Source organism: Poeciliopsis prolifica, unplaced genomic scaffold (genome assembly GCF_027474105.1).
Source record: "Poeciliopsis prolifica strain line A6 unplaced genomic scaffold, Auburn_PproV2 SCAFFOLD014, whole genome shotgun sequence".
In the NCBI taxonomy this organism is placed as follows: Eukaryota; Metazoa; Chordata; class Actinopteri; order Cyprinodontiformes; family Poeciliidae; genus Poeciliopsis; species Poeciliopsis prolifica.
In genome coordinates this window covers 10,838,392-10,857,548 of record NW_026562389.1, presented here as the reverse complement: position 1 = coordinate 10,857,548, position 19,157 = coordinate 10,838,392, and the positions used below count along the sequence as shown (strand labels likewise).

The 19,157-nt window shown below is 39.0% G+C and overlaps 1 protein-coding gene across 1 annotated transcript in view; it reads left to right on the top strand.

The window, feature by feature from the left end:
• Positions 1 to 19,157, top strand: part of dapk1 (death-associated protein kinase 1) — a 62,028-nt gene that overhangs the window by 36,207 nt on the left and 6,664 nt on the right. The window contains exons 9-25 of the mRNA XM_055039368.1: positions 2,170 to 2,215; positions 2,461 to 2,550; positions 3,350 to 3,442; positions 6,079 to 6,198; positions 7,416 to 7,514; positions 8,297 to 8,395; positions 9,998 to 10,096; positions 10,188 to 10,385; positions 10,645 to 10,842; positions 11,834 to 11,932; positions 12,581 to 12,658; positions 14,426 to 14,645; positions 15,723 to 15,908; positions 16,522 to 16,719; positions 17,626 to 17,764; positions 18,060 to 18,180; positions 18,569 to 18,757. Of these exons, the coding sequence (XP_054895343.1) occupies positions 2,170 to 2,215; positions 2,461 to 2,550; positions 3,350 to 3,442; positions 6,079 to 6,198; positions 7,416 to 7,514; positions 8,297 to 8,395; positions 9,998 to 10,096; positions 10,188 to 10,385; positions 10,645 to 10,842; positions 11,834 to 11,932; positions 12,581 to 12,658; positions 14,426 to 14,645; positions 15,723 to 15,908; positions 16,522 to 16,719; positions 17,626 to 17,764; positions 18,060 to 18,180; positions 18,569 to 18,757 (2,272 nt within the window). The remainder of the gene's footprint in view (positions 1 to 2,169; positions 2,216 to 2,460; positions 2,551 to 3,349; positions 3,443 to 6,078; positions 6,199 to 7,415; positions 7,515 to 8,296; positions 8,396 to 9,997; positions 10,097 to 10,187; positions 10,386 to 10,644; positions 10,843 to 11,833; positions 11,933 to 12,580; positions 12,659 to 14,425; positions 14,646 to 15,722; positions 15,909 to 16,521; positions 16,720 to 17,625; positions 17,765 to 18,059; positions 18,181 to 18,568; positions 18,758 to 19,157) is intronic.

Here is a 19,157-nt window from a genome sequence, read left to right as displayed (position 1 = left end):
AAGGATGCACCAAAATGAAGATTTAGGCCAATATCTGATATTAGTATTGCTGTTATTTCTAATATTTACCGATATTACAGATAATTCTCTACTGTTTCAACCAAAAGCAAAATAGATATCAGTTGTTCATGTCAGCCCAGTTTTATCTGACCATGTTTTAAAAGCAGGTGGGTTTTAGTCTAGATTTAAAGGAACTCTGTGTTTTCGGCTGTTTTACAGTTTTCTGGAAGTTTGTTGCAGATTTGTGGTGCATAGAAGCTGAATGCTGCTTCTCCATGTTCGCCCTGAGGGGTCTGCAAGGTTTACACTCCAGCTGCAGATCTTTAAGCCGTTCAGTGATTTATAAACCACCAACAGTAGTTTAAAGTCTCTTCTCTCAGCGAAGGACCTGGGAAGATGTGCTCTATGGTTTTAGTCAGAACGCCAGCAGCAGCGTTCTGGATCAGCTGATTTATCTGCAGTGATCAGTGCAACTGAAGATAAACTCATGGATGAGTTCTTCTGCCTCCTGCTGGGACATTAGTCCTTTAATCCTGGAGATGTTCAGGTGATGGAAGGCCGACTTTGTGACTGTCTTTATGTGGTTCTGAAGGTTCAGGGCTGATTCTAGTTGACCTGACGGGACACAGGCGGATCATGTGTGACCCATTCTGAGTTTGCTGAGTTTGTGCGCTGTGGGTGTTGGTAGAGGACAGCATACCAGATGCTAATGAGTATGATGATTTGGACCCGTTCCTCATCCAGAACCTGAACAGAGTAAATACCAGGACATTGTAAATAAAACCAGTCTGGACCAAAAATCTCTGAGCCCCCTGAAAATGAAATCCTGTTTTTGCTGTTATCCCTGGACTGGATCCGCAGTGACTGTGAATTAGTTCCTCATGCTCAGCTTGTACATGTTGTGTTTCTGGCCAGATTTTCACAGATATTCTGAACACAACCTCCTTGTTTCTGGGCAAAATGTCCTCTGGCGCTGGTTCCTGAAATTGTTCTGACTGTGTTTGGTCCTCATTAGAGTTGCTCCAGCAACAGCTCAATGGCTGTAGCTGCACCCAGAGACAGTAAATGCCATCAAACCCCCTTTTCTTTCCTTAAATCGCCGCTTTCTCCTTCGGCCTAATGAGGCGAGAGGAAGGAGTGTGAATCAGGGCCGTAGGTGTGGAGGTAATTTCATTTGTTAAGAAAGAAAATAAACATTTGGGAAAGACGACAAGCTGAATAAATGATCCAGTTTTAGATTCACAGACTGGATTCAACTCGGTGGATGTGTTTCTGAATTGATCCGCATCATGATCAGACATGAATCATCTTGGCAAGAAAGAAGATTGATGAAGATATTTAAGAGGCAACATGAGGATTATTTTGGACTAAAGCTTTTTCTGATGCTCCTCAAAGTTTTAGGCAGAACAAAAACACAAAGTATTACCAGATTTGTTTTGGTCAAGTTTCTAGTGCAAATATCTTAGTACAGTTGAAATGAGACTAAATTAAAATATGCAACTTTTGAACAAGATATAGATGCTTGTTTTTAAAAAAATAATTTCTAAATATTAGTACTGAACTAAAGTACTGGTTTGGAGTTTTTGCAGAAAACATAATTTAAAAAAGTTCTTATTTTATTATCTTAAATACAAAATGTATATTTTTTTTGTATGATATTGGTTGAATTGAAGCTCTAGTTGTCATTTTAGCCAAAAGTGTTTTTGTGAATCAGAATCCTCCAGTTAACAATTAATTGATTACTGAATTAGTTGATGATCATTCCAATTAATCGTTACTAATCCAATTAATCGTTTCAGCCCTAATCTATGTGCATCAAACCATTTGACTCCTCATCGGCCTTATTGGAGTGATATGTTCTCTTGTTTTTCCTGTTTTGAAGAGTGGTTAACATCCCACAGAGGAACATTTTTAGTCTGGTTAAACAAAAAGTAATGTAAACATTTAAAGGATGATTCATTTCTATATTTTTAAGGAACTGGATTCCAGTCGTTGGTTTGAATTACAGTCGATCCTCAGCAGCTCATTTTCATCTTTGTTGACTGTTTTTGTTTTATTGTTTTCATTCAATGTGCAGGATAAATTCTTCTCTTGTGAAATACAAAACAGCATAACCTTGATAAAAATTGTATTTTTTGTTCATGTTGGCTTATTTATTTCTGTTTTCAGAAAGAGGATGACGATTCAGGACACCCTCCAGCACCCCTGGATCAAGGTTAGACTCTGTTCCTCTCTGGATAATCTTTACCTTTCTATATATATATATATATATATATATATATATATATATATATATATATATATATATATATATATATATATATATATATATATATTATATATATATATATATATATATATATATATCCTTTAGGCTTTTTTGGTCTGCCATTGTTTGCTGTTTCATTTTAGATTTAAAGCTTTTTTTTTTCTTTTCTTTGGTCTTGTTTGTGAAATCAGCCAAAAGACACTCAGCAGGTGCTGAGCAGGAAGGAGTCGGCCGTCAACATGGAGAAGTTTAAGAAGTTTGCAGCTCGAAGGAAATGGAAAGTAAGTGATTCTGTCATTAATTCACTTCCTGCTGCTGTTGTATAACTTGATGAAGCCTCTGTTTGCTCGCCGGCTTCGACTCCCATTAACTGACTCAACAAAGCACCAGACTGTATAAAATGCATTGATTATCAGTAGCTAAATGCCAGTCCTGTTGTTTTTGTCTCCTCCCTGAGTTCTTTCTCCACTGTTGGCATTTCATTATCATGACTGGAAAGCAATATTTACAAAATCCTTAAACTTGACAATCCACCTTAATTAAATCTGGCAAGTCTGATAAACTTCCGAATGACTAGAGACTTTAAATATTAAAAATGCTTCCACGGTTTTGTAAAACTTGTTCAAACTACTTGTAAAAACATTAGAGGGTTAACAGAGGAGCCATGTTGTGACGACTTCCTGAAGGCGGAGCTTCAGAAAGAGCAGGAGCTTCTTAAAGACACAGAGACCCAATTTCAAGGCATTAAATTTCTTTCACGTCTTAGCATTTTTTTAACATCTCAGGAGTGTGTTATTAAATGGCTCAATGTGCCTGTAAAACATAATACGCCCCTTTTAAAATGTATGTTTAAATTTTCTGACAAGACTAAGATCTGGGGCTGCACTGTCCTGCAACACTGAAGCAATTCTGCACTGAGTTTTCATGCAACCAAGTCACCAGTGGGTCAGTGGGATGCTGGCAGAAGTGGAGCAGAAAATCCCTCTGCATGTCTGCTTGTCTGATCGTTGAGTCTCCTTAATGTGACTCGACATGAACTTGCTAAACTTGTGCTCGTTTTCTTTCTTCTTCTTCCTGTAGCAATCCGTCCGACTCATCTCCTTATGTAACCGCCTGTCGCGCTCCTTCCTGTCCAGGAGCAACATCAGCGTGGCGCGCAGCGACGACACGCTGGTGAGTCCCGGCTCCACGAAAAACCCAAACCGGTTCAGGATGGGCTGGGCGGTTCAGCCACATTACATCCCAGATCCTTATCCACTCTGCAGTCTGTCTGTCTGCCTGCAGCACTAAAGATTGTTTCTGTTATCCTCACCGATCAGCCGACTGGTTAAAGGGGAAACCCAGAGATAATTGGACTATTTAACCAGTTTTAGATCAAGTTCATTGATGCGGATTTGCTCCTGCTGCTGCTGGACAATCTCAGTTCAGTTTCACTTTATTTTGGTAAAAGATCAACATTACAAACAGAAAACAAAATACGACTTTACAAACCCATAATTTACCAGAAAAGGAAAATATATATATATATATATATATATATATATATATATATATATATATATATATATATATATATATATATATATATATATATACTATTAACAAATGTCACAAATTATTTATTCTTAACTTAAATAATTTCTGAACTCCAGAAGAAAAACCTTTTTATCATTCCAGTATTTTTATATGTAAGATATGTTTACATTTTGAAGTATTACTTTGAATAAAGAGTTTATTAGTTGGTTTATGAAATATCCCTTTTTATTAATAAGCCTAAAGGATTTTTTTAACTTAACTAATCTATGAATTGTAGTTTTACTTCCATTTCCCCAGATTTCGGAGCAATAAGACAAATAGCTCATAAACAATATGTAATCCTTTTATTATGTTTTTATTTTAAACAATATTTCATTAGATTTTTGCTAATTTTTGTGTCTAGAATGATTTCTGCCTGTCTCAACTCCATTTACCTGCAACTTCACATTTTTATAGATCCGATTTCCAGAAAATACCACAAATGTATTTTTTTCTTTATTTAATGATGACTTATTAAAATCAAACCTCTTTTTCATCTTGGCTAGCTCTCTTTCTACTGATTGCTTTATCTTTGTCAGAAATCTAAAACGGGTTTATTTGATTTTTTCCGGTTTTTCTGAACCAGGTTCAGCCGGTAGGAAATGGATGAGTCGGTTTGTCACACTGACCCTTTTATGCTGTTGGTGTTTGAGGTTAAATCATTGACAGAGCCTTAACGGTGGAGCAAAGCCACATCACTGAAACTTTCTTCTGTCTCAGGTGAATTTGGTTGTTGTGACTGCAGCGCCTCCTGTAGTTTACAGTCTGAACTGCGGCCTCAGTGAAAGCTCTGCTCTGGATCTTTGGCTTTATTGGCTGAGCTGGTCAGGCTGAAGTGGTTTAGAGGTGTTGTGGCAGCTGGTGCAGTAAAGGTTGGATGTGATTAAATTTTTGTTTTTATTCTAAGCAGAAAGACTCGATTTGAGAAATCCTCAACGTTCTTTAATAAACATTAAAATACAGTAAATCTGCTACAATCCTTGTAAATCTCTCCCAAAAGTCTTAAGTTTAACTTTGGTTTCAGTTCTTTTGTCCTGCAGTTTTTCTTCTTTTTGGTACATTTTTGTCTTACTAACTTTTTTCTTCCACTGAACTTTCTTGGGTATCTCAATATCTTAGTTTGTGGCCTCATGCTGTGGAATAATTTTCACATTTTTCTTGAAAATATAGCGAAGAACGCCAAATTACAATAAATTAATAACATTATTTATATATTATAATTTTTGAAAACAGAATAAGATAGAGAAATTATTTATTTAATAAGGAATGAATTAATTAAGCCCCAATTAAATTAAAACCGGGTAGATTTAATTTTATAAAAAAAATATAATTATTTTGTATTTTTGTGCACATCATGAATTAATTTAAACTGTTAAACTCAGTGGGCGGGACAAAGAGAGACCCTCAAGTCTGATTGGCTGCTTTTGTAGAATCCCCGACGTCTGATGTTCATGTAAAGCTAACGTAACGTTTTGTTTCCGAGCGCTGCGAGGCGCTTCAGTTTCTCCTCAGAAACATCCACATCAATGTGGATGTTTCTGCGGCGTTGAGCAAACGCCACATCAGGCTCCTCTCCTCCGTCCTCTTCACCTCCCGACCCGCCGCTCTTCGTCTCTTTGTAGCAGAGCATCGCAGCCCAAACATGAGCTCCGCAAACTATTTGATCTCAAGGGTCCCAAACTTCGCCACGCTGTAAAAACCCACAGAAAAAGCTACAGAATATCATCCAAAAAAATGTTTTTATTTACTGTTGCATAATTCCTGCGTTCATTTTAATGCTGACTCATACAACAGGAGTTCTGTGGCGGAAAGTATCATTAGATAATATATCATGACTTTTCAACACAATCCCTTCTGTTGACTCTAAGAAAATATGTAACATTTCATATAAATCCCCTCAAATTTTATTTTATTCCCTGTTTTTATGGATTTTTCCTTTGGTTCTTTGCCATTTCTTGCTGGAGGAGAAAAGCAGTTTGATGAATTCGGCTGGCAGCCAATCAGAAAATGAGCATCAGAAATAACATTTAAATAAATTAGACTAGACTTTCATTTTTAAAATTATTTGGAAAACATTCAGTAGAATTATATTCTTTTGTACTTTTTGCATGTAATCTCTAATCTTCGCTCCAACTTTGGAAAACCGCTGCTCTATCAAACTGCAGATAAAAAGACGGGCAGAAACTGAATAAATTTCACAGAGTGACAGAAATGTCTTTTCTCCTTCTGACCAGGATGAGGAAGACTCCTTTGTGATGAAGGCCATCATCCACGCCATAAACGACGACAACGTTCCCGGCCTGCAGCATCTGCTCGGCTCTTTGAACAGCTACGACGTCAACCAGCCCAACAAGGTGATTCTCCGCTGCTCTTATTCTGTCCTGCGAGATTTAGAGTCGCAAAATTTCTGAAAAAATTAGCAAGTTTTCGTCCCAGGCAGATTTTCCATTGTGAAGCAGCTGAAAGTCCAACATACGCCAGAGGTTGATAACCCTCCACACCACTAGGAGGCCCTCAAGAGCACCAAGCTAGCATAACAAACGCATATATTGTTTTAAACATTGAATAATACAAACCAAATTCTATTAATCACAGAAGAATATTTTATTTCTTACAGTTGGTACACATATAATGAATCTCTTCCTGATGCCTCTGTTGGGGAAATGAAAGAAATTAAACTTGTTTACTGTAAATTCAGAAACGCTTCGCATTAATATGTTGCAAGTTTATTATTTTATAAATGAATGTTCAGTGAAAAATTAGGGATTTTACAGACGGATGTGTATAAACTGACAGAATTTGGAAGTCATTCAGCTAATCAAACATTTATTTAGCTGTAATCTAAATAAGGAAATGTGAGCTGCACAGGAATTTGTCTGAAGGTGATCAAAGGGTTAAATGGGCCAATCAGGTGTGAGATTTGGTTATTGATCAAAGGGAAATGCCGAAGTTGCTCTCAGGTAGGATTTTATTAGGGTCAATAATCCAACCGTCCTGCTGAGCTGCAGACGCAGCGCAGGCTTCGTGTTCCCGGCAGTTCATTCATAAACATGTCAGGATTTTACTTACAGGTTTTTATAAGATTAATCTACAAATTTTCTAGCGCATTTTAAACTTTTCAAACTCAGAAATGTCCTTGTTTTTTCAAATTTTTAGATTAATTAAAAAATTAATCAAACTGATTTCTTAGTTTTTGATGTTTTGCAGATTTACGTTGTAGGAATGTTGTCCTTCATCTCAGTTTCCTTCTTTTTCCCTTCCTTCCTTCTCACACTTTTCCTTCCTATGTTTGATTTCTGTCCTCTTTTTCTTTCCTTTCTATATTCCTTCCCTTTTTTCCTTCTTTCAGTCCTTCCTTTTATTTTTTCCTTTTTTGTCTTCCTTCCCTCCTTAATTGCTTCATTTCTTTCTTTCTCTCTTTCCTTCTTTTGCCAAAAAGGGGCTTTGAAGGTGAAACTGAAATCTTTCAGTCAGAAGTTTCTCTTTTTCTGAGCTGGTTTCTCATTATCAGCTCATTAGTTCCAGATAAACTAAAAGCTTAATGATGTCTTTTCGTTTGTTTTTTCCGCAGCATGGGACTCCGCCGCTGCTGATTGCAGCCGGCTGCGGCAACATTCAGATCATCGAGGTGTTGATGAGAAAAGGTGCAGAAATCCAGGCCAACGACAAGGTGAGACGTGTTTGTTGTGATTCTGATCCAGCTGAGGAGTTTATTAGACTCAATTAGGTTCATTACATCTGGGGTGAGGAGAGACTCTTCACTGCAAATGCATTAAATTAAGCTTGTTTATGTTGGTAAGACTGATTCACAAAATGAATTATTGCATATTTGTGTCATATATGCAATTAGGGCTGCGACTGAATATCACTCTTTGGGCCATTTCTCCTGTTTCTTAAAATAAAAAAATAAAAAATCACCAGCTGGTTTTTGGTAATAAATTAGTTTTTTGGTGTCTGGAAAATGAGCCGTTTCAAAAACCTCCAGAATGTGACGTCATAAATCAGCAGGCGCTGCCCCTCAAATAGGGACCCCGACCCGTTACCCAGCAACCCCAGCTGAGTTCCAGCAGTTCATTTAAAGAGACAGGAACCCCAAACCTGAAAGGAGCTCAAATTAGGCAAACACTAAGATTTTGTGCAAAGAAAGTTAATGAATTTTTTTTTTTGTCACCAGCAAATCGAGTTTTGGTTGAAACACAACACGTTTTACTTCCAGACACGCCGTCTTCCTCTCGTTTAGCGAGGACTGTTTCTGAGCCGTCACGATAATGGATGTGCAAATTAAACACAATGACATTTGCTGCCAGCTCTGGTTCACCGCTGCCATGGCAGCAGCTGGACTAATGCGGCTCTGCCTGCAGGATGTTAGCAGGTCCCTGAAACCGTCCCGGGTGAAAAGACGAGGGGTTTGTTTTGTAAGTATGTGTGAAACGTGTGACGCTGTCCCGTCAGAGCGGAGCCAACGCCGTGTATTACGCAGCCCGACACGGACACGTCGACACCCTGAGGTTCCTGCACGAGAAGAAATGCCCTCTGGACGTCCAGGATAAGGCGAGTCTCACACACACACGGCCTCATACTCAGCTGCTCTCCGCCTCCCACCCGGCCGACCGCTTGGACACCAACACAAACACACCAACGCCGAGGGAAGAGCAGTTACTGTGGCATTTATCGGCTTATTTGTTGTTGCTATGGAGACGGGGAAAGATGGCCTGTGTGTGTGTATGCGTGTGTGTGTGTGTGTGTGTGTGTGTGTGTGTGTGTGTGTGTGTGTGTGTGTGTATGCGTGTGTGTGTGTGTGTGTGTGTGTGTGTGTGTGTGTGTGTGTGTGTATGCGTGTGTGTGTGTGTCTGTGTGTGTGTGGGAGTGTGTGTGGGTGGGTGAGAGTGTGTGTGTGTGTGTGTGTGTGTGTGTGTGTGTGTGTGTGTGTGTGTGTGTGTGTGTGTGTGTGTGTGTGTGTGTGTGTGTGTTTTTGATGCTGCTGGTGTGGGTTTGATTATACACATCTCAGTGTGACTCACTCAATCCCAGAAGCAGTTTCCTCTAAAATGCTTGAGTTTCATCTCGGCGCTTTCAAGGTTTGGAAAGTGCTTGATTTCCAAATCAAGCACTTTCCAAATTTGTAAAACATTATTTACAAATAATTTCGTACACAAACGTTTTTTTCTCACTGTCTGAAGTTAAATCAGTCACTTAGATTCACCAAAATCATTTCTATTTAATGCCAGAAAACTTAAAAGAAGTTTTCCTTAATTTTGAGAATCACCTTATTTAAGCCAATATTTTGTGTTTCTAGATTTAATGGAGGAATTAGAATAAACTGTGAAGATATTTAGACGAGGATTCATCTCTAATGTTTAGGAATCTTTTCATTTCTGAAATCGGTGGAAAATGATCCAAAGGTTCAAAGTCAACTTTTAAAATCGTCAGGAAGTCTGGGAAACTATTGATCAAGTCCACTTTAAAGACGATATGAAAGTGTGACGGCTAAATATAAAGAAACAAGGGATGACTTCAGACTTTACAAAGTATTTTGCTTCCATTAGATTTTATTCTAAGTGGCCTCGTCTCCCACAAACGAGCAAACTCATCACCCAGGGTGCATCTTTACTGGATCTCTGCTGTTACCGGAGACGAGGCCTTTAAGAGCATTTAAAAAGAAATCCTAAATTTGGCACGTAAAATTCAGCAGTTTTTCACTGCAAGTAAATAAAAATTGGTCCATATGAGATTCTGTGGATATAATGAGTATCTAAAGATTCCCAAGAGGATTTAATAATATAGAGGATTTAAAAAATGCTTAAATTTGAGTCAGAAAAGTTATTAAAAATACGTTACAAAAGCACACTATCAGATGAAAAACCAGGAAGTGGACCACAGCGCAGGGCATTCTGGGTAAACGTAACCAAAGCAGACATGCTAGCCTAGTGCTAGCAGGAGAAATGGTTTCTGGTCTTCACCAACGAATAAAGAGGAATCTTAAACCGCTAAAATCTGACATATGATCTGTATGGTATGCTAACTTGTCTCTTGCTAGCGGCTGTATGGAGACACTTTGGATCCATGTTGGATTTTCAGCAGTAAACTTGGTCCAGAGGTGAACAGGTTCATCTTTAAGGTTGTAATTCTCTAAATCCTGTTTTTCTGCTGTAGTCTGGAGAAACGGCTCTTCATGTGGCGGCTCGCTACGGAAACGTGGATGTGGTGAGCTACCTGTGTAGCATCCGGGCCAATCCAGACCTGACGGACCGGGTGAGGGTCGGCCCCCGGGTCAAACACGATGGACAGAAAGGTCACGAGGGAACCAGAACTTCATGCTTTCCATTTATCTTCTGGTCTGCAGGAGCAGGAGACGCCGCTGCACTGCGCGGCGTGGCACGGCTACTCCGCTGTAGCCAGAGCGCTCTGCCAGGCCGGCTGCCATGTTGACGCCAAGAACCGCGAGGGGGAGAGTCCGCTGCTGACGGCGTCGGCCCGCGGCTTCATGGACATCGTGGAGTGCTTGGTGGAGCACAAGGCGGACCTGGAGGCCACGGACAAGGTGAACACACTTCCTGTTTCCACTGGGATTCAGTTTTATCAGTTATTTTTTGCCACCAATGCACTGGTGATGTCATCACACCAGGGCGTCCATCTTGTTTGACAAGCATGTTTCACAGCTTCTACTTATTTGTACTTTGAACTCAGTTACATTTTGTTGCAATAGTAGAGCCAGGCTAAGAGTCATTAGTTTTATTTCTTTTTGTTATTTAAATTTCTGGCCCGGTTTTGACCCGTTACCGACCCGGTTCTGTCGGCAGGACGGCCACACGGCGCTCCACCTGGCGGTCCGCCGCTGTCAGGTCGAAGTCGTCCGCTGCCTCCTCAGGCAGCGCTGCCACCTGGACCAGCAGGACCGCCACGGCAACACGCCGCTCCACATCGCCTGCAAGGACGGAAACCTGGCGGTCGTCACGGCGATGTGCGGCGCCAAGGCGAGCCTGGACCTGCCCAACAAGGTGAGCTCCGGTCATCAGGAATGCTCCACTAGTTGAACTGATTTATCAATCAATCATTACATTAATCGCCAACTAATTTAGTTAACTGGACTCAAAAGAGGTGATTTGTTGAACGGACAATATATTCAGAGCAATAATTAAACCAAAACGGTGCAAAAACATGTAAATATCATTTAAAATAACATGAAAAACTTTTCCTGTAAATATGTTTTACAGATTCAGGACATAAAATGTTAATCTTCTTCTAAGTACGATTTCTTATTTTTCACACAATGAACACCTTAGAAATTTGTGTGATCATATGAAACTAATTATCATAATAAACACAAATCTTCAAGTGACAAAACGAAAAGCAAAAATAGACGTGGAAAGCTAATATTTCCATATTTTCTTTGTTGACTTGTTTTAATGTATTTCTAATATTTAAAAAGGCTGCAGAATGCGCCAACTTTCTAATCAATAACTAAAATAATCACCTTATTAGACGCAGCTTTGTTGAATTGAAAGTAAGAATATGACGTCCTGTTTTTACATTTTGTTTTCACCATTGAGTTGTTAAAACTTGATTTCTCCTCCATTCTGTTGGAATGAAAAACTGTTTTTCTCTGTGATTTAAATCCGATTCGACTCGGTGCTGATTTCTCTTCCCACTTTGACTCTCTGCATTTTAACAAATTCTGCTTTCAGTCAGGAATGTTTGTGACAGGGTGGTGGTGCATAGCTGCCAGACATGGAGGGGTTTATGCTTCACTTTCACTTATTCACGCTGCTCACAGAAAGCAGCGTTTCGCAGACTGCATCACACTCTGTCACACTCTGCGTTCGTCTTCTCCGTCAGCTGGAAACGATGTGAGCCGATCAGTGAGGGAGTGGGAACGATGCCGTCCTCCGTTTACAGAGGAATAATTTACCTATGAATAATTAAAACTGCTAACAAATTTAACTGATGGTTACTAATAAAAACGAACTGAATTTTCATTTTGTCGTCCAGCATGGACGGACTCCTCTCCACCTGGCTGCCGGAAACGGGAGCCTGGAGGTCGTCCGCCATCTTTGTCTGGCCGGAGCAAACATCGACGCCGTCACAAACGTAAGCCTGTAAATACTACAGTCAATAAGCAACACGGCCTTGTTTATATAGTAAAATATCTCCCTGTTTAAAACAGTTTCATTGTTTGGTGGGAAGTTTGTAATTGTTTTCATTCTGACACAATCCCGCTGCCAAAATCCATTAAACTTCACGGTTTTTGTACCAACACTAAGTCTAAATATGCATCTTATAGAAACTCTGAAATGCATAAGTTCCTAGAACATTTTCTAGTATTTTAGGTTATCACCAAATGTGGTCCAGATTCTAGATTTAGCCCCAGTAGGGCTGGTTCTAGAAAAATAAGGGCCCTGGGCTGGAGTTATTTTTGGTCTCCCAAATTAGAAAAAATAAATAAATCTTTTATGCCTCCATTTTGCACAACATTAATAGTTAGGTTTACATATTTGCAGCTAGAATCAATGGCAGATGGCAACATGTTGGTTAAATTAATAAAAATCCAACAATGTTTCAAATATAAAATTAACTTTTCTTTTTATGAATAACATGAAGCCAATAAGTCATCTGTCTGGTTTATGAAGTGTAAAACATTATTGGCTACATGCTAATGATGTCTGATTTTATTCATGCAACTCTTGTTGTTTAAACAAAAATAATCTGATTTCTCCATGTCGACTTTATTCCCTCCAGGATGGAAAAACAGCCGAGGATTTGGCTGCTGGTGATCATCACGAACACATCGTGGATTTGTTGGGAAAGCTTAAAAAGGTAAAAAAAAAAAAAAACTTCAACACTTTAAAAAAAGAGAAACTATTTAAATATTGCTTTGAATGTCTGCAAGTAGTTTCCAAATGTAGAATGATGATGCAGAGTCAGGTTTCACAGCCTCAACACTCGACTATTTTGGTGTGAAGGTGTCGAGACGAAGATAGAAACGCGTTAGATGTTAAGAGTTTGCCAGAGGAAGGATGGAGGTTTTCACAGGCGTTTGCTTCCTTATGCAGGTTTATGACTCCTAACGTGCAGAAAGACGATCAAAATGCACAAATTCACAAACCTCTCATTAAATGTTTCCATCAATGTTTGTTTTTATGCCCTATTTAAATATCTTAGAAGAAAAGACTGATGAAAATGGCAAAATTCGAAATAAGTTCCTCAATATTACAAGACAAATGTTTTTACTTGAGGTTGTTTTTGACTTTTCCAGAACAGATTTAAAGCACAAAAGAATAAATAAGTTCAAATGGTGAACGCGTTCATCCATGGTGGGTCTGAGCCTTACCAGAGGCATGAAACTAAAAAACAAAAACTGGTTTTCTATGATGCAAGCTAGCAAATCTGCTTCCTGTTTATTTAAGCCATTTGTGATGTCAACATTTAACATTACGTTTGAGTAGTTGATTCAAAACATAAATTAATGTTATAAAACGATCTGTTGATGGAAAATGCTGATTGTTAAAGACTCATCATTTATGCAGGCAAGATCTGTTAAGAATATCCAAACTGCATGAAGTGAAGTGACTCAGCAGAGGTGATTTTTATTGACCTTAAACTTTTTAACTTTGTTTTTAAAAAGGTTTAAAAATCTGAAAGGTTCCTGTGAAAGTGTGATCCTGTTGAGAACCTGCTGAGATTCAGAGCGGAGCGTGAAAACATGAAAGCAGCAACTGTGAAAACAGTCATCATCTGCATATGCTGAGCTAAAATAAGACTAACAGATTTGATAAAGACTGACTTCTTCTCAAGGCCAGGATAGGGAAAAAAACATGTTGCTTTAACTAAACGGGGCGCAGATGCTGCACTCTGAACCACCGCCAGTGGAAACAAGATGTCCGTTTAGTGAATGCAGCAGCGCAGCCCGGTGGGAGTGAGGAGTGGTTCACGTCCCACTCAGAGTTGGAGGCCATGATGATCCTGACTCATCTGCTGGACGACCTCAACGCTTAACCTGCGTTTCACTGGCAGCGTTACGCGCAGCCATGTTGCTGCGCAGTGTTCAAAAACTGATTTTAGGTTTTACATGCACAGCTTGATGTTCAGGCTTTAAATTCATTAGATTTATTTATCCATTTCTGTTTATTGTGACAGTTCTGGGTTACAGCTCAGACAAATTTCAGCTTTTCTGACAATAAAATGTTGCTGAAGGTCAGTTAGAAAATAACATTTAAAAAGGACTGAAACAATTAATCAAATGAATCGTGATTAATCAATTACTGAAATTATCGTCTGATTTGGTTATCTATTAATTATTAACTGGAGTAAATAATTAAAATAAATCAGGTAAGGATAATTAAGCCAAAACTGCACAAAAATATATATTTTCTACAGTTATACAGTTTATGACCAGAATAAAATCTGGTCATAATAATGTTACTATGAATAATGTTATTAGTCATAATACAACTTTATTCTCATAATTATATGCTTTTGTCCTCATGTCTTTATTATCCATGTTTGATGTTTTTAGCATGGCGTTAATACCTCCATTCATTTTAAGCAGCAGACAAACATACATTTTTCTCTCCTCATGACCAGGACAACCTCAAACTGAGCTACATCCAGCAGCTGCGTCCCACCCAGACCATCCAGCCCAGGATCAAACTCAAGCTGTTCGGACACTCCGGGTCTGGGAAGAGCACGCTGCTGGAGTCGCTGAAATGCGGCATCCTGCGCAGCTTCTTCAGGAGGCGCAGGACGACGCGCATGACCAACTCAGCACGACACCCCAACTCCCCCGTCAACTCCAAGCCTGCAGGTAGCCACACATCCTACGTGAAATATATACTGAAGAACAGAAAAAAACTTCTGTTATGGATTTCATTATGTTTGTTTTTCTCATTTTCTCTCTCGAATGAGACCAGTGTTAGAAAAAAAAGTCTATACTATTACAGAAATGACAAATACCAATTCAGTTAATAAAAGATATATATATTGGCCTTACACAACTGACCAATTTATTATGATTTTATTATAATAAAAAATCTAATTTAACTTTGTCGGTAACTTTTAAGGTTTTAAATAGTTAAGTTCAACATCTAAGTGTTGAACTTTTAGTGAAATTAATCCAGTTCTAATAAAGTGAGACTTTATGTACGTAAAGAAACGGAATAAAAGGTTTTCAGCAAGCTGCAGGAAAACAGCGTGTAGGTGTGGCTCTGCAGCATGTGACGGAAATTCAAATGTCAAGTCTGTAAAAAGTGGATTTATTTGCGGTAAAACAGCGCCCCCATGTGGTAAAGCATGGCGTTTTAGATAAATACCAAAAGTTTAAAAATCTGCTAAAAAAAATGTATATATATATATATATATATATATATATATATATATATATATATATATATATATATATATATATATATATATATACATTATTGTTATTATTGCTTAATGTAATAAAGTTTTTTTCTTTTGTGGCACGAATGTGCTTCCATAGGATATATACATATGTATATACATTATCACAATACCTGTTCATTTTCCTTTAGAGAGCTGCATCTTGTGGTTTTGTAATATTTACCCCTAAAAAATTTAATCTAATTTTTTAATCAAGAAGAAGAAAAAAATTGAATAATTCTGTAATTTTGCATTTTCAGAAAGAAGTATAGTTAACGAGTTGTTAAATTTGTCGCTTAGAAAGTCTAGACAAGAAATTGCATTTAGTTGAAAAATATACCTTTAGGAATATTTAATAATGTTTTGGCTGCTCTGAAGAAATGCGGTGAAATACGTAAACAGGAGTCGATATTTGTGGAGCAAAATGCAGAGATCTCACCCAGCCAGGCCTGGTTGCTAAATATTCTGCAGATTCAGGTTTGTGTCTCTTCCTCTGCAGTCTCTGTGAGCATCTCCAACCTTTACCCGGGCTGTGAGAACGTGAGCGTGCGCAGTCGCAGCATGATGTTCGAGCCCAGCCTGACCAAAGGCGTGCTGGAGGTTTTCTCCCCAGTCCACAGCGCGCTGTCGGCAGCGGACGACCAGGCCACCAAGGCCATCGACATCCAGCACGCCAACATCCACGGTCAGAGGCTCGCCAAAAACACCCCAGAAATCCACCTTTACCGTTCTGTACAGACATCTTTGTAGTATGGAATCCCATTCCTGCCAGGAAAGAAGAAAAAAGCCCCGGAGGAAGTCATAATTACAAGATTTGAAGTCATATTTTTGAGATTTAGTCTTAATTTCAAGATTCTGTCATAATTATGAGCATCATTCATCATTTTAACCATCAGTCTCATAACTTTCAGATTCCAAGTTAAAAGTTTGAGATTGAATCTCATATTTGTAATTTTCTAAAGTTCTGATATTGAGATTCAAACTCAGAATTTGAAATAATGTCATAATTTTGATATTCAAAGTCAATTCTAAGATATAGGATTAAGCATTCTTATTGAAACAATGTGACCTTATCACATAATTCCTACTTTTAAAACCGAAATTATTACTTTAAAACTCATAATGATGACTTCCTATTGGGCTTTTATTTGTTTCTTTTATGACATGAATGTACTTCAATAGGACAGTTATTGCTTAATGTAATAAAGTTTTTTTCTTTATGGCACGAATGTGCTTCCATAGGACAGTTATTCTTTCCTGCATTAAGGTGTAAGCTGACCTCCTCCTGTCCTCTGAAGGTGTTGGTGATTTCAGCGTGTGGGAGTTCTCAGGGAACCCCGTCTACCACTGCTCCTACGACTACTTTGCGGCCAACGACGTGACGGCGATCCACCTGGTGCTGTTCAGCCTGGAGGAGCCGTACGAGACGCAGCTGGGCCACATCACCTACTGGCTGAACCTGCTGAAGGCCCTCACCCCGCCGCAGGACAACATCGGTAAACAACACCGATTAAAATTGTAAAAATATTTATTTGCACCACCGCCCAACAGTGTAGCTATTGGAATAATTTACTTTAAAAAAAAACTCCTATTTCTTACTGAAAAGTTACTTGTAAGTCAGTTTTGTCTTATTTCAGGCAAACTAAAAACGAGACCAAAAACACTTGAAAAGAGTTTGTTATTCGCAGTGTATGTAAACTTCTGGCTGTTACATATTTAATGCAGTAGAATTGTTTTGACCCTTCTTCTGACTGATACGTTTGAACATTATAAACCTCTTTTGCTTAGTGTGAAGGAGACAAATGAGAAAATGTGAAAAAGTTTATGTTGAGTTTATCAGAGTCACTAAATATTCTTGGAAAAGTTCTAGTTTTACCAATTCACTTATAAAAACAAATTCCCATGTTATATGTAAAATAATCTGCTTTTTCATCAATTTGTCATTCAAATAAAGACAAAACTTTGACCTTTCCTGAACTGCAGTTCGAGGGCCAGACTGAGTTGTTCCAAGGGCCACGGATGGCTCCCGAACCACACTTTGGACACCCTGCTGTAGAGTCAGCATGCAGCTGCAATTATCAGCGGGTAGCGATCAGGCCCAAAATCTGGGCTGACCTCCAAGGTCACATACAGATGGTTTCAAATTCAGCCTTTCATCACCTGAAAACAAACTTCCAAAAACTACAGACGATTTCCTTTAAATCAAAGCTGTTCAGAACTGAATGATCGTAAAGAACATTGATCAACATATTTGATCTGTATTTGCTTATTAAATGTAACATTTATTGCTGATTTCATAATTTTGGTGTTTTTATAATGTAAATCACTGTAACTACCTTGTTGCAGGAAAACCTGACGTTTGTTACTGACGTTGGTGATGTTTTGATTTTCCTTCCATCCAGTTTTCGGAGGTCGGATCCAGCAGCCGCTGGCGGTCGTCCTGGTGGCGACGCACGCCGACCTGGCCGACATCACCAGAGCGTTCTCTGGAGAGTTCAGCTACGACAAAGAGCGAGCGCTGCTCAAGGAAGTCAGGAACAGGTTGGGAATCAAACTACAGATACAGCCACCAAACTGAAGAAAATCTAATTTAAAATGCTCTGGAATAGGAAACCAAAGTCTTCATTACTTATTTATAAAAAAATAAAAACTAATAAAAATAAATAAAGGAAAGACAATCAGCCTGGCGGGGGAGAAGAAAAGCCTGGTGGCCCGCCAGGCTGATGATTCACTGGGGAAGACCCGCTTTAACTGCAGACATGGAAAAAAATAGGAGGAAATGAAGAAAATCCCGTTTGGATTCGTCTAAAATGGTAAAAGTTTTTCTGGTTTCCAGGTTTGGGAACGACCTGCAGATCAGCGACAAACTGTTTGTGATGGACGCCGGAGCATCAAACTCCAAAGACCTGAAGCTGCTGAGGATTCACCTGCAGGAGCTGCGCGCCAGCATCATCTCTGTGAGTCCGAACGGCCTGCAGCTGCCTGCAAACATCACAGTTACTGCACTGTTTCATATTTCCAAAAGCAAGATAGAAAACGTGCGATTTTTGCAGCATTTCTGAAACGGCATCATAAAGGATATTTTTTTATTTTTATTGAACAAAATGTACAAAACTCAGGTTTTTCACTAAATAACAGCATCAAAACCAATCAATCTGTTGAGATAAATTAAGCAAGTAGAAACACGTATTTTCAGAAAAGGAAATGCAATAAATACAAGATAAACGAAAATATGAAAAAACATCTAAAATAAACCATAAAAGATAAAATGACTCAGGAATTTGAGGGATTCAATCAGTTCCACAGGAAATTAGGCGCTGACCTTCCCGTTCTCCATCGTTGCAGAGGTGCGGTCCGATGACGCAGCTGTCGGAGCGCCTGCTGGCCGCGCTGCCGGCCTGGAGGAAGCTGAGCGGGCCCAACCAGCTGGCGTCATGGCAACAGTTTGTCAGCGACGTCCAGGAGCAGATCAACCCGCTGGTCAGCCAGGACCACCTCCGGATTCTGGCCATGCAGCTGCACAGCATGGGGGAGGTGAGGTGTCGCGCTCCAGAACCAGAACCTCATCGGTTCAGTCAGTACCACGGCTGGCCACCAGGGTGCCCTGCTGAGTCAGGAACGTTCAGTCAGAACCTGAAAGGTTCATCAGGCCTCTGCTGCGAAGACCATCAGGACTAACAAAGATTTAGGACTTTAATATCAGAATTTAGACTTTTTTCTTAGAAATGTCCCTTTTTTCTCAGATTTCTCTTCTTTTCTAAAGATGAAGTAAAAAATTTCTGAAAGGCAAAATAATGATGGAAGTAAAAGGATAAATTTATTTATTTTTTTATTGGGAACTCATTCTGAAAGGAGCTCAGACTAAAATCTGAAAATGATTTTGTGTAAAAATGTAATGAATATGATTTGTGTAGGCCATAGAGCTACCCTAACC